This window comes from Corapipo altera, unplaced genomic scaffold, assembly GCF_003945725.1.
Source record: "Corapipo altera isolate COAL_440 unplaced genomic scaffold, ASM394572v1 61148, whole genome shotgun sequence".
Lineage (NCBI taxonomy): Eukaryota > Metazoa > Chordata > Aves > Passeriformes > Pipridae > Corapipo > Corapipo altera.
Genome location: NW_020884978.1, coordinates 100,672 through 124,960, shown reverse-complemented (window position 1 = coordinate 124,960; position 24,289 = coordinate 100,672). Strand labels below are relative to the sequence as shown.

The 24,289-nt window shown below is 42.1% G+C and overlaps 1 protein-coding gene across 1 annotated transcript in view; it reads left to right on the top strand.

Moving 5' to 3' along the window:
• Positions 1 to 12,717: 12,717 nt before the first annotated feature.
• Positions 12,718 to 24,289, top strand: part of LOC113957784 (spindlin-Z-like) — a 30,917-nt gene continuing 19,345 nt past the window's right edge. Inside the window, exon 1 of the mRNA XM_027665557.1 lies at positions 12,718 to 12,769. Coding sequence (XP_027521358.1) covers positions 12,718 to 12,769 — 52 coding nt within the window. The remainder of the gene's footprint in view (positions 12,770 to 24,289) is intronic.

Here is a 24,289-nt window from a genome sequence, read left to right as displayed (position 1 = left end):
ATCAATAACCCTTGCATCCTTGCTTTTGCATGGATCTTCATCCCCTACCTCTGCTGATATGGCAGACTGAAGGACCTTGGTAACATGTTGTCCCTCAAACAGTGGTGTGGCACCTCCAGGCTTACCTCTGTCGATCCTGGCTTTGTCCCCATCCCTCTTCCAATCTAGTTTAAAGCTCTCTCAACAAGCCCTGCTCACTCCTGAGCTAAAATTCTTTTCCCTCTTTGAGACAGGTATGCCCCATCTGTTTCCAGCAGGCCTGGTGCCATGTAAACTGACCTACTATCAAAAAACCCCAAATTCTGCTGGTAACACCAGTCTCAAAGCCAGGTATTCATCTGTGTGATTTTCCTGTTTCTTGCCCCATCATTCCCTGCAACTGGCAGGACAGAAGAGAACACTACTTGTGCTCCAGATCCTTTGACTAGTCATCGCAAGGCCCTGAGGTCGCTCTTGGTGGTCTGCAGCCTTCCTCCTGGGACTTTGTCGCTGTCCACCTGAAAAACCAGTAGCAGGTAACAGTCAGTGGGCTGTACCAGGCTGGGAAGTTTCTTGGTGATGTCTCTTACCCAGACTCCAGGGAGGCAGCAGACTTCTCTATGGGTTGGGTCTGGTCAGCTTATTGGGCCCTTTGTTCCTTTCAGAAGGGAGTCACCAATGACTACTACTTCTTTACTACTAATACTCCCACCCTTCTTTTTATCTTAACTGAGGAGGTCATGGTGCAGTGAGTAGGCTGCCCTGCCCTGGGCGACCCATCCAACGTGGATGGACCTTCATCCACATTCTCATTTCCCTGGTCCTCAGATTGCAGGGTCTCATAACTATTGTATAAGGGCACCTGGGAAGGTGAGGTAGGTCGGGAGGGGATTTGCCTGCCACCCTGAGCAGAAACCTGTTTCTACTCCCCTCCATCTCTAAGGTCCCCTCCTGCCTGGTGGTGAGACAGTAGGGGATCCATTGATTCTTCTGAAGTGGATGGCAAATGCATTTGTCTAAGGCACGGTAGAGTGCAGCTCCACCAATCTCCTCCTCAGAGTCCCTAACACTTCTTAGTCTTTCTGCTTTGTCTCTCAGCTCCTCCATCAGGCTGACCAGATTGTTGACTTGATCGCACCTCACGCAGCTGTTGTCTCTGCTGCCCTCTGAGAGCAGTGCCAGACTCTGGCACTCCTTGCAACCTAAGACCTGGATGGTCTTAAACACTCTGGGCCACCACATCCTTTATGGTGTGTGCAGAGGAAACAACTTCTGTCCAAGTGGAAACCATATCTGAGCTCCCTTGGCGAAGGCAATGACCACCAACTCGGCTAACTACTTTAGCTGGCAGTGCCTCCAGTGCCCTCCCTGTGCACCCGTCTTCGCGATCTGCCACGCAAACTGCCGCGCTAACTGCCATGCCATGCCATGCCATGCCCTGTTTGTGGGGGTTTTTTCCATAGAAGGTGGAAAAATCCCACTTGACTTTTTTTTTTTTTGTTCAAGTCTATTGACAGATGGGTGCTGTAATGCAGACAAGAACATGTTAAAATTCCATGCCTTGTATTTCCCACAGTAACCATCTGTGTAAGCATAAGGGTGCTACAGACTAGGCTAAAAACTATTTCAGAGGAAATGTTTTTTTGTCCTTGAACCACAATAAATTTTTTGAAACAGGAATAGCTGCTTTGTGACTTGGGGAGGGTGAGAATCCTATGCTTTCACGCTCTGTCTACTGGTGTTTTCATTACAATTTTCAAATGTATATGTGAGTTCTGAAAATTAGTGTTGTAAGATGATGCTCTTCAGAAGTTAGAAGTGTGGTCATCAAGCCCCTGAAACTTAAAATACTAAGCAAGTTCATTAAAATATTATTTTATAATATTGACTCTAATGAAGTTTTTACTGCTGCCTTTACTGCTGAGTTAAGTATGCACTCAATCTGTGATTATTTCAAAATATCTATTGCAAAAATAAGACCCCTTAAATGCTAAATTGAATGAAGTGAGACGGAGTGCTTTAACAATGTACATAATGAGGAAAATCCAGTGGAAATAGAGAAAAAACTATACTGCTTGTCTCAGTAACAACTACATCTTGCTAATTCAAGAACAAGTATAGCAGGAAACATCGGAAATGGTACTTTCAGGATTTCTGTCTGTCCTTTTATTTTTAATGAACTTTAAATGCAGTGTTTGTGTTCTCATAAAACTGTACTAATGCTTCAAGTTCATGAACCTCATGTTTCACACGAAATATTATGTCAAACTTCAGTGTCGCTAAGCTAAAGATGTGCCGAAACATGGTTTAGACAAAACTTGTTCACACTATTGGCTTAGAAGGCTTCTGAAAGATTGCTATCCTTTGTAAAGCTACCTATCTAGTTCTGAACATTTGGAGTATTACCTAAGGGGTAGGAAATATTGGGATAATTGTTCAGTTAAATATTACTGTTAATTGTTCTTCCAATATGTTTTTTTATTCTTTAGGACTCCTAAATTATATTGACTTTTGTAGTTTTATGCTATTCATAGGGAGTTCTTGCCTCCAGACCTTCTCAGAAAACCTTTTTTTGCTCTACAATATGGTAAAATCCTAATCTAATTTATCCATTTGCTTATGCTGAAATTGTTATTAATAATAAACTGCAACGTGTTTTCTCTCACATTCAATGTTGTTGAAACAAAGTTGAAAGATAAAAGTTTACGAAAAGATTAAAAACCTTTTCATTCTTCATTCAGTTCCAGGATCATTATAAAATATTATAATCTGATCCCTAGAATTTTGAGTGTACGCCTGTGCTGAAGATAAAAGCCTGTATTTATCTGAATATAATTTGATCTGGTTTTCATCACTTTTTAAGATGTTTTAACTGTGGTGGTGGTATTAGAATGTATTTTATTATGCTGGCTTTTACTGAAAACATCTGTATACAGTACATTTTTTTTCTAGATATTCTCATATTAAAAAGGGAAAGAAAACCAGGTGAACTTCAGGTAGCACTTTTTTTTTTCCTTTTAACAGCAATGGTACAGCATTTATAATTCCATTGTCAACAACAGCCACTTCTATAGACACCCAACAAGGGATGGTTTGTACAAATTTCAGATTATTTCAACCTTCTGTTTAATAACCTATGGTTACATCAATATAGCATTTTACAGTAAATTTAATTTAAATTTTGCAGGATCTACTGATCCAGCTGGACCCCTAAAAATCTATGGGGCCTGATGGGATTCATACCAGAATCCTAAAAGAGCTGGCTGATGTCATTGCAAAACCTCTCTCGATGATTTTTGAGCGGTCTTGGTAATCCAGAGAAGTCCCATCTGACTGGAAGCTGGCAAACGCTGTCCCAATTTTCAACAAGGGCAAGAAGGAGGACCCCAGAAAGTACAGGCCTGTCAGTCTCACTTCAGTGCCTGGTAAAGTTAAAGAGAAGATTATTCTGGGAGGTATTGAAAAACACCTGAAAGACAACACAGTCATTGGTCACAGCCAGCACAGAGGAAAGTCCTGCTTATCAAACCAGATTTCCTTCTGTGACAAGGTAACCCACCTAGTTGATCAAGGTGTCTTAGTTTAACAAGACAAAATATTTGCTAAGAAGGGCAGGATAGAAAAACAAAAAAAACCCCAACCAAACTACTCCCTCTAAGTTATTATAACTTCAAAATTAAGAGGCTTCAGGTGAAAAAGTGTGGAAAAGAAAATAACAGCTCTTTATTAAATATATATAACAAAACAGAACAAGCAACACTACCGTAACCAAAACCTTCACCAAAACAATTAACTATCTTTGCAGCAAGAAATTCTTTATTGCAGCGCTGGGTGCAATCCTAAGTCACATGGGCCTGGAAAGCACCTTGCCGTTTGAAAAACGTGCCTTTTTGTACCCTCTTGGTTACATAAGCTGTTACATGTTCAGTAGGTGACAGGTATTTTACCTTAAAAGGTGTTACCCTCCCTCCTTGTTACAGAACAATTTAAATTTAGTAGTAGAATGGCTAAGGCTTAGTAAGAGAGTAGGCCTAGAAAGCAACACTCCAAAGTAGTAAGTTAGCAACCTTGCTTGTGAGCATGGAATGTGCTGAAGAAGTGGAAACAATAATCAAAGGATTTAGTCAAGCATGTATATAATGATTTGTTACCTTGGATGTGGTAAGGGTCTGTTAAACAGTTTCTAGGTGTAAGACAACTTAAGCAGATTTCTGATTAGAGTAGATGATTATCAATTGTTATCAGTATGAAATATGAGTTTGTGGGTAACTAAGTGTAACTGCTTTCATGTAGAAATTGCACGTAGACATGTTTGTGTGAGAGTATAAAAGATGTACGAAAAATGAGGGTCTATGGGAATCCTGACTTGGGACGCTAGTCCTCAGGTTCCCGGGCCCGAATAAAGCACCGCATAAACCTGCACTCAGTTGGTTTGTGTCTTTGTTACGGGCAACATCCTGATTGATTGGTGATGTACCAATCTGCACACAAAGGCCGGCCACATGGCCGAGAGTACATTTTTATTTTTATACTTTCCCTATTCCTGGCTGCAAAGTTTCCCTGGCATCAGGCCCAGACAGGGCCTTCCACCTTACAGCTTTCACAATACACCTAAAAAACCCCCCTTGGAATTAAATGAAAGAAAAGAAAATCCCCCCACCTTCTGTTTTCCACTAATTTCATTTTGCTTATAATAAAACCAGATTATTTATTTCTCATAGCAGGGGGTGGGCTCTGACGTCCTTGCCGCTAGTGGGGGACACGAGGCAGGTCGGCTCTGAGAGTGCTCCCTCCAGACAGTCCACACCAGGCCCGGGCCCTCCCTCCTCAGCAATTGAGCCAGGGATGGGGGTGTTGATCCATCCAGTGAAGAGCAGGGAGACCCCCCCCCCCCCTTCCCCGCACTCCCGTTCCTTTTCCCATCATATCCCCCACCCCGCCCCGCCTGGTGCCTTGCTTTGATCTCAGCTTAGCATAAGCTGAGAATGAACATAACAATGAAGCCAGATGTTTATCTTATCCTACCAGAGACTATTTTGGTGTGGAAAATTCACAAAAAAGTATGAAACTATAACACAAGGGAAGTGAGTAGATGTAATAATTTTGGATTTCGGTAAAGCTTTTGATACCATCTCTCACAGGATCCTTCTGGACAAAATTTCTAGCACACAGCTGGATAAACACATGCAGTAAGTGAGCAATTGGCTCACAGGGTTGAGCACAGAGGGTAAGAGTGAATGGGGTGACATCAGACTGAGGACCTGTCACTAGTAGGGTTCTGCAGGGCTCCATCTTAGGCCCTGTTCTCTGCAACATCTCCATAAATGACTAGGATGCAGGACTGGAAGGGATACTAAGCAAGTTTGCAGGTGACACAAAACTTGGGAGGAGCTGTTGACTCCCTTGAAGGCAGGGAGGCCCTGCAGAGACCTTGACAAATTGGAGGATTGGGCAATCACCAACCATATGAAGTTCAAGAAGGGAAAGTGCCAGATTCTGCACCTGGGATGGGGCAACCCTGGATGTATTTACAGACTGGGGAATGAGATGCTGGAAAGCAGTGATGTAGAAAGGGAGCTGGGGGTCTTGGTTGATGGCAAGTTGAATATGAGTCAGCAGTGCCCTGGCAGCCAGGAGGGCCAACTGTGTCCTGGGGTGCATCAAGCAAAGCATCGCCAGCCCATCGAGGGAAGTGATTGTCCCGCTCCGCTCTGCACTGGTGCGGCCTCGCCTTGAACATTGTGTACAGTTTTGGTCACCGCAATATAAGAAAGATATTAAGCTGTTAGAGAGCATCCAAAGGAGGGCAACAAAGATGGTGAAAGGCCTTGAGGGGAAGCTGTATGAGGAACAGCTGAGGTCACTTGGTCTGTTCTGCCTAGAGAAAGGAGACTGAGGGGAGACCTCATCACGTTCTACAACTTCCTCGTGAGGGGAAGAAGAGGGGCAGGCACTGATCTCTTTTCTGTGGTAACCAGTGACAGGACCCAAGGGAATGGCTTGAAGTTGTTTCAGGGGAGGCTTAGGGTAAATATTAGAAAAAGGTTCTTCACCCAGAGGGTGGTTGGGCACTGGGACAGGCTCTTCAGGGAGGTGGTCACAGCATCAAGCCTGACAGTTCAAGAAGTGTTTGGACAGTACTCTCAGGCACATAGTATGACTCTTGGGGATGGTCCTGTGCAGGGCTAAGGGTTGGACTCTATGATCCTTGTGGGTCCTTTCCAACTCAGCATATTCTGTGATTCTGATTCTGTGATATATAAATATATACACACACACACAGTTTGTCTACCTGTACTGCTTGTTTCTGTACACTTCTAGACAAATAACAATAAATCTATGGATAGAGGAAAAGCTGTAGAGGATAGCAGGAGGGGGGGAAAGTAGTGCTTGATTTGGGGTCTGTCGAGTGATAAATCCATCACTGAAATGTATTGCTCTTTGTCATCAGTTGTAAATAATTTTTCTGTTCAGAGCTAGTTTACTATAACCTCTCTTCCCAGATGTCAGATGTTACTACTCCTACTACTCCTAGTGGCATATCATTTGCTGTAGGATGTTTTCATGCTGATTTGGAATTTAGGTGGCTGAATTTTCATACCTCAAGAAGTTTAAAATGTCCAACACAAACTAAAAGCGGGTGTATATTTTTATATTCTCCCATTATTTAGGAGATATTTTAACATTGTCTTGGGGGAGGGGTGTGTACAGAAGACTTGCATAGGGTCACCCATTCTATTCATATGATAAGAATTAGGGATTATTAATCTACAGACCTGACTCATCCAACTTGTTAGTGCCAAAACCACTGTACTACTTCAGCTGACATGTATATCAGCGATTCTGAATTTAGCTATGGAAATCAAAATATTACGCACCAAGAAATCTCTTTAACTGACATATTTCCTTTCAGAATTACTTTTGTTCACAGAAGAATGCTCTCATGTGGTTTACAATTAAGATTTGCAGAGGGGATTAAACTGGCTCATGAGGAAAACTGCAGAATCTGTGCTCTGAGTATACATGCTGTTTTTTCCTCCTTTTGCTTTTATGCTGGGAAAAAAAGAATTAAACATAGCTTTATTTTCTTGCCTTGATATTCTGTCTTCCTCCTTACCCTGATAAGATGATTTGTACTGTTATCATTAAAACTAGTATGGTGACTGATAATTTGTAGACCTTGCTTGTTTTAATCCATCATTTAAACTTTCTTGTGTGAAACACTCCAAAATAATTACAACAGTATCTTACAAAGTATTCATCTAGCTTGCACGTTGTTTTTCATGTGCGTTCTGACCTAAGAAAGAAAACACAGAGATGTTTTTTGTTTGTTTGTTTTTGTGGGTTGTTTGTGGGGTTTTAGTAAGAAGAACGCCTGGGATGGTGACTAGTTGTAGCTGATGGCTGATCAGAAGAATGTTCTTTAAATGAAACTTTGTCCTGGTTTTATAGACAATGTGTGCCAGGAGGCAGGACCTCCACTGGAATAGAAACCCTTCCCCCTGAATTAGGAAAATTTGAAATTGTGAAGCGTTCGACTAAAGTGTAGAAACGAATAACAGTTTTACTAAAAACGGAAAACAAAACAGAACAAAACAACAACCAAACAATAACAGAGAAAATGTCACCCAAAAATCACTCTTTCAAAGTGGTTGGTCGGCTCGGGCCAAGAAGCGGCGGTGGCTGTGCTCAGAGCAGCGAGGAGCAGGCGTGGGGTGGGCGGCCGGCAGTGAAAGTGCAGGGAGCTGGCGCGGTCAGGGACCTCCCGGGTTCCGTGGCAGGGGTGAGAGGGAGCCAACTGGAACTGCCAACCTCTTCTTTTCCCTCCAGTACTTGCGGGATTCCTGCTCCTGGGATCCCCTCAGTTCTCACGGAAACCTCCATCTTCCTCCCCCCCTCCCCCCCGCTCCTCCGCGGCTGGCAGAAACGGTGGCTGCCGTGCGCCGACCCCTCCCTCTCCAAAGCCACATGGTGGCATGGAGGCATGGAGAAATTCAACAAGAAAATCTAAACCATGACAAACTTTTAACTGAGCTGTTGGTGACCTGTGTAGTCAGGTATGGGGGCAATCATTTCCAAACTGGTAGATTGTGATGCTTTTCTAAAAAAGATACTGGTATGCTGTAAAGGCTATTATAGTGTGATCTGGATGTGTCAGTTTAGATAAAAAAAAAGCTACCTGTATTTTATTTGCTATATGAAAGAACAAAGTAGTGGTTTTTGAACTGGTTCACTAAACTGTTGCTGACTTTCAGAAGTCATGCTGAAATATTTTTAAGTGACTTAGCAGTTTCTGATTTCACATTGCTCAAATACTAAACTCTAGTGCTGTCAACAGAATTACCCTCAAAAGTTGTTTTTTCATCTTATATACATCCTCCTAACAAAGGAATTTCCATTCTTCCTCAACAGTATGGCTTATTGTTACTTAGTGTGTCAGAATCATATCACAAATTTTTTTGTGTGTGGAACATGGTATTCTTAGACTTATAAATATTATGAATGACAATGGCACATAATTATCAAGAAAAAAAATCAACCCATACAATTCAAAACCTTTTATGACAAAAAAACACCTTAAAAGCTGTATATTTTCCCGGTTTATTTTAATAAAGCAAACAAGATTTCAAAAGTTCTTACATATGCTTTAAAGTTCAAGATGTTCTCAAAGTAACTGATCTTCAAAAATCTCATTCTATCTCTCGTTATTAATGAGTTTAGAATTGTCAGTGTGAAACTGACTTGTAAAGAATTCAGAATACTAATTTTAGGAAAATTAAGTTTCATTTCCTTCCTGTGAAAATCATAAGTGTTGAATTCATTGCAGTTACTTGGATTAGTTTATATTATAGAAAATGTTTGAATTGCTGAATTAGCTTTTCACTTCCTCTCGTGTCCTTAGGTTCAGAGAGCACTGTGAAAAACTGCTTTAAGTGTTAGCAAATGCATTGTGACTTTAAAAGGATTAGGAAGCCTTCTAAGAGGTATGTCTTTGTTGGCATAGTAGTGACTGGGGACAGATTATTCCAATAAAATGCTTACTAACTGGCAGAAAGCCAAAATTTGTGTGTTGTTTAATTTTTCTTTGTAAATACAGCTACGTAATAAAAAATTGAAACTAAATTACAATTTCAGTTTGCTATTGTGACTGATCAATAAAACCCCTACAATGGAAGAAGGCTCAGTGGAGATGGTCAAGGGCAATGTGCCCATGAAGCTCAGAGAATAATGCAGAGTGTAACTGACCGCAGCTGTTGCAAAGAAAGCTGACTTTTAGATAAACAGCTATCCCAGTTGAGTGGATCAACTTGGTGGTATAAATGTTTCTCCTCAAGTTCATTAAAAGACTGTGAATATCTCCCTGAGATGATAGCAGCATGGAGGAGTATTTGGTTCAGTCCAACATCGAATATAAAAACTAGACAACTAAGAAAACAATTTTGAAGAAACCAACAGGCTTGAGCTGGCTTCAACCCATGTATTCCTTCCCTGTGTTTGGGGATGCCCATCATCGTGACATAGAGAGACCAGTAATGGGGATCACATGGGTATTGTGATTGAACTCTGTATTGCAATTGCTATATTTTGCCAAGTGTAACAAACTTTTATTGTGATTTCAGTATATTTAAGACCACCCTGCTAAATCAAATCCCATGTAACATCGACTGTCTTCAAATAAGTAAATTTTATATTTAACATCACACCCACCATGCACATAATATATAAAAGAGCCTGGTTAGAGAGCATTGGGCTCTGGCAGTTATGGATTTGAAATCTGAAAAAAACCACCCCACATACAGATGTTATGAAATATTTGCAACTTCCCGGATGACAAATCAACAGCTTACTGTAAAAGGGTATTTTAATTAAGTGCTGATGTTTTTCATGTGTGTGTGGTTGGGGGTTTTTTTGTTGTTGTTGTTTGTTTAGTATAAAAGTATAATGCTAGATTACAGTTGATTCTATCTAAACCATAATCTCTTATCTCCTCTGGTCCTCTGGAGGAAAAAAAAGTCAATTTCTCCTCCATGTATAAACAGCTCTTGTGACACTGAATATGGAAGTGTATTTTAAACTGCAGTAAAATATTTTTGATGTCTTTGGTATAAAAAATCTTGTATTCTAGTAAAATAGGCAAGCTATTTGCAAGCTAATTGCTTCCTGTTGTTTCTTCAGATGTTTTAAACCTTGAATATTGTTCTTCTGGTACTGTACAGCATTTCTGTGTATATAATGGCTATATTTCAGGAAGAGATGAAATATGGAAAAACTGATAAGTTTCTTTAAATGGATTTTTAAGTTTATTTTCACAAATTCTTATTGCTTCCTGACTGAATGTCTAAAAAGTTAGTTCTCCCAAATATAGCACGGATCTTTCCAAAAACTACAAATCGCCAAATACTTGTTTAAACTAGAAACACCAGAAACTAGTATTTAATTTTATTTGTCTTTCTATTACTCTTTATTTCTAGGAATATTCCTCTGCATTGATCTAATATTCCTAGAAGTTAGCAAATGTGATTCATGAAAGAACTGGCAGTGTTAGTAGATGTAAATGCAAGTTTCAGCATAGCACTTGTACTATACCTCAAAGCATATCCTTGTATATTCAGTTGTTCAGTAAGGCACACACATAAGGCCCACCTCTTTCCACAGCTGGGTTAGGGGCATTCCTCTGTTTTTTACCCTTTTGTAAAATTAACGGCAGGTTCCAAAGCTGCTGTTGGGAAGAAAAAAAGTGAAAGGGAGAAGGCCACTGATGATTGACAGATTACAGAGAACAATATAACAGTAATCTCATTAAGGAAACCACGTGTTGCAACCTGCCCCAGAAGGGGAGGGTAACCCAGGTTCTTATTAATAAATCCCTTGGGGTGGATTAGAGTGAAATCACACTGAATAATCGGTGTTTGTAAACATATATATGTAGGGTTTATTTTAGAACAATTTTGTTTCAAAGGTAAACAGGTATGTTGCCGTTTTGGGTGTTATCACATATAGCAATACAGCAATATTAAAGTATAGTGATATAGCACTATTAAAGCATAAAGATAACACTTAAGGAAATGCTTAAGGGAGAGAAAGGGAAAGAAAGGATAAGGGTGGAAAGATGTATATATATAGTCACCGCCCACTGGATCCAGCGATGAGATTTGGTAGTCGCAGCTTCCATGTCTGTTGGTTGAAGTGGTGGTCTTGATCCGTTGGGGCTGAGGGAAGCCCCCCACCAAACTCAAAGATGTTATGAGTTATTATACACTTCTAGCTCAGGTGGGAACACCTTGTACCTCCCCGGGGTGGAGAGTTTTACAATGGATAGTGTCACAGGACATGTCACTGAGTCTCTGACATCTCCTAAAACAGCTGCAGCTGCCTATTGTGTCAGCATCAATCATGGTCCATCATGGTCTGACATTTGAGATGCATAGCCCAGGCTAGATGCAGAGTTATCATGTAAAGGGAGGACATTGGCATGATAAAAGGGATTCTCCCACCTTTTGGGATTTGCCTCTTCTTAGCCTCTTCCCTTATCTATAAATCCAGTTTGTAGCTTCAGGTATGCATCTGCACCCAGCATAGCTGGACAATGGCACCCACTTATCTGATCTGAAGGTCCTTTGGCAGTATTCAGGGAGGGATGGGCTTTGCTGGGTGAGCAGCTGTTTCTTTTCAGTTTGCAAAAGTCTTTTGGTGATCTTAGAATGTGTAAGTCATTACCTGTTTCAGTCTCTGACACCAGGCTAAAAGGATGAGCTGACCTAACCTGTTGTTTTAGCTGTGTGCAGCATTGAAATAAATGGATTAATTAGGAGAAATGTTTGCTGTCCAGAAACAGTAGTCTGAAATAGTTGATCTGTAATTCTTCAAAATTTTAAATGATAACAAGTGTCTGTAATTTAAATCTTGGGAAATATTTTAAAGCATTGTCCTCCCATATCTCCCTAATCTAGAGGAATGTGATTACTAAATATTTCAGGAATCTGAATTGAGGTGTAGCAAATCAGCAATGACTTTTGCAAATCTTCTATAAACTAGTGACTTCACAAATTAGTAGTTTGAGTGTTGCAATATAATCTGTGGGGGTTTTTACCTTTTATGTAAGATTTTTTTTTCTACATTTTTTAATGTATCTGTAGAGAAGGAATTCTCATATGTGAGTGGGAAGCATTTTGTTTTCTAACAAGTGGTAATAGTTGGTTTGTTCTTTATGTCTGGTGAAGGTAGTACAGTTTCTTCTGCTTTCAGGTAGGGTTTTTGAAGTACTAGTCATTCTTCCCTATACTAACTAATAGATGGGGGGTTGGGTTTTTTTATGAGGTTTTTCTATGTGTATCTGTCTGTGGATGATGATCTGATACAGAACTTGCATTGAGAATATGAGGAAAAGTATGAGCCTTAATATTTAGCTGTTTTCTTGCCTAACTACCCTCTGTTTACTGAATGCATCCAGAATAACAGAATATGAAGAGATTTCTCATTGAACATGAAAGAAAAAATATTTTGTTTCACTTCATTGCTTATTTTAACCAGGTCTCAAATCAGACTGTATTTTCTGTTTTGTTTTTCAGTGATATAACTGAAAGTGCTTCTATATTTGAGGAAGAACAAATTGATGATTGGATGGTGGATTAATAAGTAGCTGTTGTAGTACGAGAATAAGAAGATATTTGAGGAGTTGGGAAGAACTGGATTTTCACCCTAGTCTAGCAGCTTTGCTGCTCACTTAAACACAGATGAATGAAGACCCCATTTGGAAAATCACCAGGTCAGCGGTCCAGAGCTGATGCAGGTGAGGTGTTACTGAATTTGAGGGTTGTTTTTTAGTGAGTAAAAAAGTGTCCTTATCTTATAGATTTTTCTTATGTACTCATGGCTTTATGAAATTGTTACTGTTTGTTTGTGGTTGGGGGGGCTGTCGGTTGTTGTCTTTTTTTAAGACAAGAATTATTGGTTTCGTTATAGAAACTGTGGAATTGAAAGAATATACAGAAATTTAAGCTGTACAGAATTACATTTATGAAGTTGTACTGGTTTTGCCTGGGATACAGTAATTTCATCATAGTAGCTTGCATGGTGCTATGTTTTGGATTTGAGCTGAAAACAGTGTTGATTACACACTGATACTGCTGAACAGTGCTTACACAGTGTCAAGGCCTTCTCTCTTTCTCATGCAGCATGAGAAAGACAAACTTATGTAGTGATGGAATTACCTGCTGCATGTTTCCTAATTACAGATGTATATTAGGAAAGTGTACCAGGTACCCATTATTAGGAGACTGCATAACCAACTCTATAATGTTTTTGTGTGTGTATTGGGGTTTTTTTTAAACATACTGCTACTGAGCAGGAAAGACTGAACATTTATCATCATAGTTTCACAGACAGTGGTCAAATTATTTGAAAAGAACAGCAAAAGCAGTAATTGATTTCATCCGTTTATAAAATTAGGATTTTGAAGTCTGAAAGACCTTGCAACATGATATAAATTAAAATTATAGTGAGTTTGTTGTATTTTATTGAAATAAATTTAAAAAAACAACTGGGAGAGAAAAAGCTATCAAAAGCATGACAAGTGACAAAGAGCTGGAATTAGAAATCCAAATCGGTAGTAAAGACTTAGATGTGGTGTCTTTGAAAAAGCTAGTTTTCCTCTGTCCTGTCTGTCTGCCTACAAAGGTGTAAGGACTTAAAGAGCACAGTTACCTGTATCAAACACTGTAAAGGTGTCCTGGTTCCATCCAGGACGGGGTTAATTTTTTGCAGTAGCTGGGAGGGGGCATAGCTAGGACATGGAGATTATTCTATACCACCTCACCTCATTGCCAGGGGCAAGGGAAAGGGACTCTTTTTCAGGGAGAAGGGATTCCTTCTGGCTGAGAAGGCTGGTGGAGGGAGCCATCCCGTATTGTATTGTCTATTATATCTAGAGTTTTTCTGTGTGAATCATTCCTTTTCTTGTACCTTCTGTCATTAGTATTGTTGCTGTTCCTGTTCCTTTTCTTATCTCATTGTTTTTTCCAGTAAATTGTTCTTATCTCAACCTGTGACCTTTGCCTTTTGTGCCTCCAATTCTCCTTTCTATCCCGATGCAGTGGGGAGGGGGAGGGGAAAGCAGGAGAGGGTCAGAGCAGCTATGATTTGGAGAGTCTTGGTGGGGGCACTGAATTGGGGAGTACCATTCCTAAATCACTGTCAAGGCCACAGAAGGAACTTGCCATAAGATAAGCCACCACAGCAGGAACTTGAGATAAGCACAGAAGGGAGGAATTTGCAACAGGAAGGTGCTAATTTCAGCCTTGGCAGAGGCGAGATCTGGTTAGCACATCCTGGTTAATGCATCTGGACAAAAATTCCCACTGTGGCAAACTGTGGGAAAGGAAGCAACTGCTAAAACACATATCACCTCAAGTTATGGGAACAGCATCTGTGACCACCTTGTGGATACCTGGAACTTGGACTGTATAAAGGTGGTCCCCCCAGAAGAATGACTCTGGGACCCCCACCACTGAGAAGCCCAGGGTCAGGGGCTGGATCCACAGGTGGTGACTATCTTCTGCTTGCTATCTCTTTCTCTTTCCACCCCCCTGCTCTTTTTTATTTCTTTCTATCTCTCTGCCTCATATTTATTGTTAAATAAAATCTGTATTATTGACTTCAGCATATGGTCTCGTTTGCACCTTAATTCGGGCAGAGGCATCTCTCACTAATCAGATCTTAACAGAAGGAAAGGCTTTTATTTGCTGTAAAGTAGGTTTAAAAGAGGAGAAAAGTATCCAGGTTTTTGAAGTCTACCTCTACTGGGAAACAGACTTAATAGTTCCATCTTGAGAAATAAAGGATAACACTAAAGATGGAAAATGAAGGAAAGCCAAAAGTGTTTCTTTTTTTTTTTTACAACAGTAGAGTATGTGTCTGCAGCCTCAGTGATTTTGTTAAAATACAGAGCAGCTTCCCAGGATATAGTTTCAGTAGATCAGTCAGCTCCTTTGTGCTTGGCATTCTGCCTGTGCTTTTAATTAGTGCATGTTTCTCCTCAATATAGGTGAATCCTGATTTTTTTTCATTAACATAATCCAATATAATTGTCTGTAGGTAAATTGTGATTACCCTTTGTCATGGTTTCAAGTCCAGCTGGAGATGAAGCACCACGCAGCTGCTTGCTCAACCCCCCCTCCCCGGTGGAATGGGGAGGAGAATCAAAGTAAAACTTGTATGTTGAGATAAGAACAGTTTAATAATTGAAAATAAAGTAAAATACAATAGGAGTGGTACATAATAATAATAACAATAATAATAATGATAATGATAATAAAAAGGAGGGGAGGGGGAAAGTGATCCACAATGCAATTGCTCACCACCCGCTGACCGATGCCAGACCCCCCTTCCCAAACCCAGATAGGCTCCCCTTCTGGGTAACTCCCCCCAGTTTATATACTGGGCATAACGTTCTATGGTGTGGAATATCCCTTTGGCCAGTTCGGGTTACCTGTCCCGGTTATGCTCCCTCCTAGTTTCTTTTGTGTACTTCCTCACTGGCAGAATATGAGACAAGAAAAAAAAAGTCCTTGACTTATGACATGACTTAGCAAAAAAAACAAACATCAGTGTAGTATCAACACCATTTTCACCCTGAATCCAAAACACAGCACTATAACAGCTACTGAGAAGACATTAACTTTACCCTAGCTGAAACCAGGACACGGTTAACTCTTGCAGCAGCCAGGAGGGGCACAGCCAGGACCCTGGAGTTACTCTACACCACCTCACACCGTGCAAAAGGGGGGTCACTTCTTTTCTGGTTTGCCGGGGCTTGCGGTCGAGTAGCACCTGGTGAGCAATCGCATGTGAATTGTTCGCCTATCTTGTACATTTTGTTATTAGGATTGTTGTTGCTGTTCTTATGTTATTACTGTTTCCAGTAAATTGTTCCTATCTGTTATAGTTTCTCTTCCTTTTTCATTAGCTTCTGGTGAATTTTTTTCACACCAACCGCTTGGCCGGGTGGGGATGAGTCTTTCAGGTTTTGGTGTTTGCTTGGCTTAGACCTTAATGACTGTCTTATTGATATGCTAAACGACTCCTCTCGGTGAGAAGCAGGACTCTTTTGTTTCCCTCTACCCGAGGCCGGGGGTGGGGAGTAGGGAGAACTCAGGTTTGGTTTTGTTTTCCTTCGGGGGTAGGGACTGGGTGTCGGGACAGAATTGGGGGTGTTTGTTAGGGGGAAGAGGAAAGCTCCGGGATCGAGGTTTTCTGCTCTCGGCGAGGTCACCTGGCTGCTTTTGGCCCCGGCTCGCCTCCGTTCCCTCACACGCTGTTCTGCCCACTGCCCGAACTGCCTGGGATTTCATCGGAGAAGCAAGTGCCGATCTGCAGAGGAATTTCTGAGGGCGAAAAGCTGCTTTTCTTCCCTCCTCCTCTTTCCATGCCGGGGGAAGCTTGTGTCCATTGACAAGGAAGAGGAGTTTCCAGCCGCAGCCTTTGACAGCGTGAGTCCACAGGAAGATTACCCTTCCCCCTTCAGTCGGGGGTCCCCATCCGGCTTCCTCCCGCGCACCGGGATCCCACATGGCAGCCACCAGAGCCCAACAGCGCCCCCTGCCGGCCATCGGAGAGCAACTGCAGCCTCTGCTCCTCCGGAGATCCAACAGCGCCCCCTGCTGGTTATGGTTAGAATTGCGCCGAAAGGCGAAAAGAACTGTTTGTGGTGGGAATTTGGGTGCAGGATTGTTGTTTGTTTTTCTTTTGTTGTGTTACCTATACACATATATTCTTTAATAAAGGGCTGTTATTTTTTTCTTTCTCCACATTTCCTCGACTAGAGCCTCTTAATTTTGAATTTACAATTGCTTAGAGGGAGGAGCTTGGTTTTCCTTATAACTCGCTCTCCTTAGCAAACACTTCTGTCTCGTTAAACTGAGACACTATCTCAACCCATGATCTTTACCTTTTTGTGCCTCCCATTCTCCTCTCCATCCCGCTATGGGGCGGGGGTAATTGAGCAAGTGGCGCATGGTCTGGGGTGTTTTCAGTGGGAACACTAAATTGGGGAATACCATTCCTAAACCACACCACCTTGTGTTTAGATTTATATTTCAACTTGTTGAGCCTAGTGATCACTTGTTTTATTCTGTACAAATATAATGCATGGTCCTTTACAGTCCTTCCTAGCTGTTACCAGTACTGTCCTTGGGAATTAAGAAGAGATCCCACTCCAAGATTCAACTACTTTAAGATGCAATGAAATCTTTTGGGAAAGTTTGGAATTCATTTTACCACTCTTCTCCTGGTCCGGTTTCCCAAACTCTTAAAGTTGACATTGGGCAGGCAATATTAGGTGTGAATAAACACTTCTCTGGAATATTTAAGTTACTCAAAGTAATTCTGAAAGAGACATCAGATCAAGAATAATTTTTGTGTGATTATATGTTTCCACAGCAGATTCTGAAATATAATTTTAAAATGTTCAGCTTTTGCTACCTGTCATAAAGATGGGATATTCTGAGAATAGCTGTGGTATGTTTTGAAGAGTCCATCTAATTTTGATGGACTGAATGGAGAGTACCATCTGATATGACAACTAAAAACACTGCTAGTAGCTTTCTCCCATCCTTCTGCCTTTTCTCTCCTCCTACCTCCTCCAGCTGAAATGTGCGTACTTGCTCTAGAGTCCACGCCCTCAAAGAATGTTTATTTTATTTCTGTGTTGTCTTACTCTTTTTCTTTCTCTGTAAGGTAGAAGCATTCAGAAACATGATTCCTAGTTTTGCTATTGAATTTAACAGTATTTTAAGGATACATTAGGCAGAATTAATCCAGGCTCAAAAAGCACAGGCACACTGACAATTAAATGCTTAATTCTTTCGTTCTTGACTTTTCATTTTTGAAAATACCTAACTTTGTAGTCATGAGAGATTGAACCATATGTATTTTCTTCCTCAGATCTATCCAAGTTTGACTCTGCTGCTTATTATAAAGAACCATAAAACAAATCCAATAATTAGTGTTTGGTTTTTTTGGAGGTTTTTTTCTGATATTCAGTATTAACTTCTGGTTTTACATTCATGGCAAATAAGTTGTACAGAGTTTATTTTGAATGATGTCTAAAACATGGAATTTCTTGAAATGTGCGAGTTAAAACAGTAGCACTTGTCATTTCGTAGTCAGAAGGAGGTAAAGGTTATGAACTTAAATCCATTCAATGACATTCATGGTATATAGAATCTGATAAAACTCCATTATTGTTTTCTAATTACTGTTAACATCTTTGAAGTCACATTATTGCTTGAGACCAAACCATGCTTGACCCCAAAATACTTGATATGCTAATTTTTCACTCGAAAGATTTATGGAAATTTATTGCTGTATTAGGTTTGCATGGCAAGGTTTTGGGGGGGGGGGCGACAGGGGTGGCTTCTCTGAGAAGCTGCTGGAAGTTTCCTCCATGTCCGACAGAGCCAATGCCAGCCAGCTCCAGGATGGACCCGCTGCTGGCCAAGGCTGAGCCAATCAGCAATTGTTGTAACGCCTCTGGGGTAACATATTTAAGAAGGGGAAAAAAGTTATTGTGCAGAAGTGATTGTGACCAGAGGAGAGTGAGAATATGTGAGAAAAACAATACTTCAGGCACCAAGGTCACTGAAGGAGGCGGAGGAGGTGCTCCAGGTACCAGAGCTCAGAGATGAGATTCCCCTGCAGCCTGTGGTGAAGTAGGCTGTCCCCCTGCACCCCATGGAGGTCCATGGGGGAGCAGAGATCCACCTGCAGCCTATGGAGGAGACCCACGCCAGAGCAGGTGGATGCCCAAAAGAAGGCTGTGAACCTGCGGGAAGCCTGTGCTGGAGCATAGAATAGAATCATAGAATCATAGAATAGATTGGGTTGGAAAAGACCTCCAAGATCATCAAGTCCAACCCCTGATCCAACTCCAATTACTATATCATGGCACTAAGGGCCACATCCAATCTCTTTTTAAAAACCTCCAGGGATGGTGAATCCACCACCTCTCTGGGTAGGCCGTTCCAATGCCTGATAACCCTCTCTGTAAAGAATTTACAGAGCAGCCTGTTCCTGAAGGACTGCAGACCATGGAAGGGAGCCATGCTGGAGCAGTTCATGAAGAACTGTAACCTGTGGGAGGGACTCATGTTGGAGAAGTTTGTGGAGGACTGGCTCCTGTGGGAGGGACCCCATGCTGGAGCAGGGGAAGGACTCCTCTCCCTCAGGAGGAAGCAGTAGCAGAAACAGCATGTGATGAACTGACTGTAATCCCCATTCCCCATCTCCCTGTGCCACTGGGGGGAGGAGGTAGAGAATTGGGAATGAAGTTAAACATGGAGAGGAGGGAGGGGTGGGGGGAAGGTGTTTTTAAAATTTATTTTACTTCTCCGTATCCTGCTCTGATTTTGTTGGTAATAAATTCAATTAATATTCCCAGATTGAGTCTGTTTTGCCCTTGACGGTAATCGGTGAGTGATCTCTCCCAGTCCTTATCACAGCTCATGAACCTTTCATTATATTTTCTCTCCCCTGTCCAGCTGAGGAGAGGAGTGATAGAGCAGCTTTGGTGGGTGCCTGGTGTCTAGCCAAGGTCAAACCTCCACAATTGCCCTTGAAATTTTTGGCAAATTTTTAAATGTCTTCATTTGAATTGGACATTTGACAGTGAACGACTAATGCCAATTATGCTTCTGTCAGAAGCTGTTTAGGTGGTACTAGACATTTCAGGATAATTTGTGTAAGCAAAGTTTCTGCTTTGCTTGTTATGTTTGGCATTCTCTGCTAAAGGAGACTATCAACATCATCAGCTAATCGTGCCTGACAAATTTGGTGGCCTTCTATGCAGGGTTACAGAGGTGGTGAATGAGGGAAGAGCGACTGACATCATCTACCTGGACTTGCACAAAGCATTTGGCACTGTCCTGCATGACATCCTTGTCTCTAAACTGGAGAAATGTAGATTTGATGGGTGGGCCAGTCAGTGGATAAGGAATTGGCTGGATGGTCGCACTTAGAGTTGCGGTCAACAGCTCGATGCCCAAGTGGAGACAAATGACGAGTAGTGTTCTTCAGGGATTGGTATTGGGACTGGCACTGTTTAGCATCTTTTTCAGTGACATGGACAATGGGATTGAGTGCACCCTCAGCAAGTTTGCCAACAACATCGTGTGGTGTAGTTGACATGCTGGAGGGAAGGGATGCCATCCAGAGGGATCTTGAGAGGTGGGCCCATGCTAACCTCATGAAGTTCAACAAGGCCAAGTGCAAGGTCCTGCACCTTGGTCAGGGCAATCCCAAGCACAAATACTTGCTAGATGGAGAATGGATTGAGAGCAGCCCTGAGGAGAAGGACTTGAGGGTGCTGGTGTATGATATGACACGGCAATGTGCACTTGCAGCCCAGAAAGCCAATTGTATCCTGGTCTGCATCAAAAGCAGTGTGACCAGCAAGTTGCAGGAGGTGATTCTTCCCCTCTACTCCACTCTGGTGAGACCCTACCTGTAGTACTACTTTCAACTCTTGGGCTCCCAACATAAGAAGGATGTGGATCTGCTAGAGCAAGTTCAGAGGAGGGTCACGGAAACGATCAGAGAGTTGGAGCATGTCTCCTATGAAGACAGGCTGGGAGAGTTGGGGCTGTTTAGCCTGGAGAAGAGAAGGCTCCAGGAAGACCTTATAGCAACCTTCCAGTACCTAAAGGGGACCTACAAGAAAGAAGGAGAAGGACTTTTTACAAGGGCATGGGAGCGAAAGGAAAAGGGGGAATGGCTTTAAACTGAAAGAAGATAGATTTAGATTGGATATTAGGAAGAAATTCTTTACTGTGAGGGTGGTGAGGCACTAGAACAGGTTGCCTAGAGAAGTTGTGGATGCCCCATCCCTGAAGGTGTTCAAGCCTAGGTTGGACAGGAAGGTGTCCATGCCCATGGCAGGGGGGTCGGAACTAGCTGATCTTTAGGGTCCCTTCCAACCCTAACCCTTCTCTGATTCTATTATATCTGTTAAAAATTAATGTATTAAAATATTTTTATTTGCTCTCAAATGTCTTAAGTCATTAAGACATAGTAATACTTACAATATCATATATTTACAAATAAAGAAACTTTACAAACTGTTTGGAATTTTAAAAGTTCTCCGTGCAGCTGATTTGTTGCCTTAGTGTAAGATGTTTATCTTATACTATGAGAGTTTATTTCTCCCTTTAATCTCTGGGGAAAGAAAGTAAAATACAGAATGAAAGATATCCTTGTGGTGGGGGGAAACAGTTTTCCCCCTGAAGTTATAAAATGGTAAAACCCCAGGGGGTGGTGACCCTTGAAGTTTTGAACCAATGAGTGCTTTTGCAAAATATAAACATATCACAAGCAAAACGAAAGAGAAGGTAGTTGTAGTGGTTGTAGAAGAGGTAACCATGTTGTAGAGCCACGAGGAAGGGGCTCGGAGCCCCTTGGGGCCTCTGGGCCCCCCCCAACCCCCGGCAGGGGGGCTACAGGGACTTGGAACAGTGTAAAACTGGACTAAGTACCTGTAGCTAGAAAACTAAAGAAGTTTTCTCCATCGTGAGTGAACAGAGACAGAGCAGCAGCAGGAGCAGCGTCCAGAGAGCGGTGGCAGAGAGCCAGAAGAGATAAGGAGCAGCAAACAGCAAGTAACCAAGGAAGACAGAGTTGTTCGAGAGAGAAAGAGAACCAGCAGCAGAGAGAGAGAACAAGACTAAGCTCTACAGACAGAGACAGAGTTCTGGGGTAAGAACTGAAACCAAAAAAACCCCAAACTCCTTGGAGACCCCTCACCTCCTAGAAGGGAGGGGTGAAGTGCAGCATGCACTGCAGAGAGGAGCTGAGAAGGTCAAAGCATCCTGGAAAGCTGGACCGGGATGGAGAAAGAATGCAGAGGGAGTGACCTTGGCCCCCCCTCGCTGCTGCTGCTAAGCTAAGCTAGCAACCTGAGATCAGAACCTAAGAACCCTGTAGGGAACTTGAATCCCCTGAAGATAAGGACCGTCACGAAGACCCCTGCGCTTCGTGATATGACATGGTGAAACGCCCTTGTCCTGGGAAACGCAACCCACGGAAGAGAAGACCCTCGCTTTAGACAATGGACCACGAGGGCTTGGATACCCCTCGTGTGTATTGGCAGAGATCCAGCTACAACTGCTGCATGGAAGAGCAAAACAGAGAGACTGCTACTCTGAGAGTGGAAAAGGATCTTTTCCTTCTTCCCTCCTGGACTTTTATTTGAAGGGGAAAAGAGATTTGATCCATTGTAAATACTTCTATGTCATGGTAGAGATAGTTAAGATTGTATATAATGTATTGTAGTATTTATTTGTACAGTCATTGTAATATATAATCCCTTCCCCCCAATTTGAGTCTCGTGTGGTGTCTGGAAAAACCATCTCACATTGGGTTGAGATGTGGGAGGGGGCTTGGACTAGGGAATTGGATTTTGGGGCTCTCAAACCATGACAATCCTAAAGCATCAGAACTTTAGTATTCCTATTCCTGTAGGAAAAACAAAAACAGAAACTCATTTCTATTGTGAATTTGTTCTGAGCTTCACCACTTGAAGGAATAGTGCTTGCAGCCATTCAAAGATTGTTTCACATGCAAACATTTTATCTTCACATGGATCAGACAATATTTCACAAATAAGATTGGTTAGTAACTATTCCTTTGTGTTGGCGATGGTGATTTGGCATGCTTTTACCACCAATATATGGTGCTTGCATGGTGCACATCTAATTATTTATCTAATTACTAATGTCGATACATAGATTGGAGCATTGGGCTGTGATTAATTGGATGAAATTTAACAAGTCAAAATGCTGGATTTTGCACCTAGGATGGAGTAACGCCAGGCACAAGTATAAATTGGGAGAGGAGTGGCTGGAGAGCAGCCCTGCAGAAAGGGATCTGGAGGTGCTGGTTGACAACAGGCTCAATAGGACTCAGCAGTGAGCCCTGGCAACCAAGAGGGCAAACCGTGTTCGGGGGGGCATCAAGTACAGTAGAACCAACTGGTCAAAAGAGGCAATTATCCATCTGGATTCAGTGTTGGTGAGGTCTCACCTTCAGTACTATGTGCAGTTCTGGGCCCCACAGTGTAAGAAGGATGTGAAGGTCCTTGAATGCATCTAGAGAAGGGCAGCAAAGCTATTGACAGGACTGTAAGGAATGTCCTGTGAGGAATGGCAAAGGACTTGGGGATTATCTAGTTTGGAAAAAAGGAGGCTGAGGTGTGACCTCATTGCTCGCTACAGCTTCCTGAGTAGGGGAAGTGGAGAGGGAGGTGCTGATCTCTCTGGTATCCAGTGATAGGCTGTGTGGGAATGGTTCAAAGCTGTGCATGGGGAGGTTTAGACTGGGCATTAGGAAGCCTTTCTTTACTGAGAGGGTGGTCAAACTCTGGAATGGGCTTCCTAGAGAGGTGGTCAATGCTCCAAGCCTGTCAGTGTTTAAGAGGCATTTGCACATTGTTTTTGTGACCTTCCTCTGGGCTCACTCTAACAGGTTGTAGTAGGTTGACCTTGACTGGACACCAAGTGTCCACCCAACCACTCTATCCCTCCCCTTTCCATCTGGAAAAGGGGAGAGAGAATAAAGTGGAAAACAACTTGTGGGTTGGGATGAGGCAGTTTACTAAAGCAAAAGCAAAAGCTTGGACGTGCAAAAGCGAAGCAGAAAATACTAAGATTTATTCTCTACTTCCCATCAACAAGTGATGTCCGGCCACATTCCGGGAAGCAGGGCTTCAACAACGCCTAGTGGTTTCTTAGCAGGCAGCCATTGGAAACAATGAATGCCCCCCTTCCTGCTCCTTTCCTTAGCTTTTATATCTCAGTTGACATCATATGGTATGGAATATCCCTTTGGTTAGTTTGGGTCAGCTGGCCTACTTGGGTCCCCTCCCAGAATCTTTCCCTCGATTGGGGAAGGAATGTTACAGTGCTGATGCTGTGCTCAGCAGTAACCAAAACACTGCTGTGTTATCAATACCCTTCTAGCTACCAATGCAAAGCACAGCACTGTGAGGACTGCTATGGGAAAATGAACTCCATCTTAGCCAGACCCAATACACAGGTCCATGTCTTTCTTGTGCTAGGTTCTTCATGTACCTTGTTACCATCTTTTCTTGTAAGTTGGCTATATTCACATTCTTCATCTAAATGCCATAACTTTGTATTAAACTGGGCACTACCTTAAGCTACCAACACAAGAAACTGAGCTGTATTCAGTTTACTTAGTTGGCTTTTGTTTAGAGCTAGATCCATGAACAAGCAAGTTCTTGAAATCAGTCAGGAACTGTCAA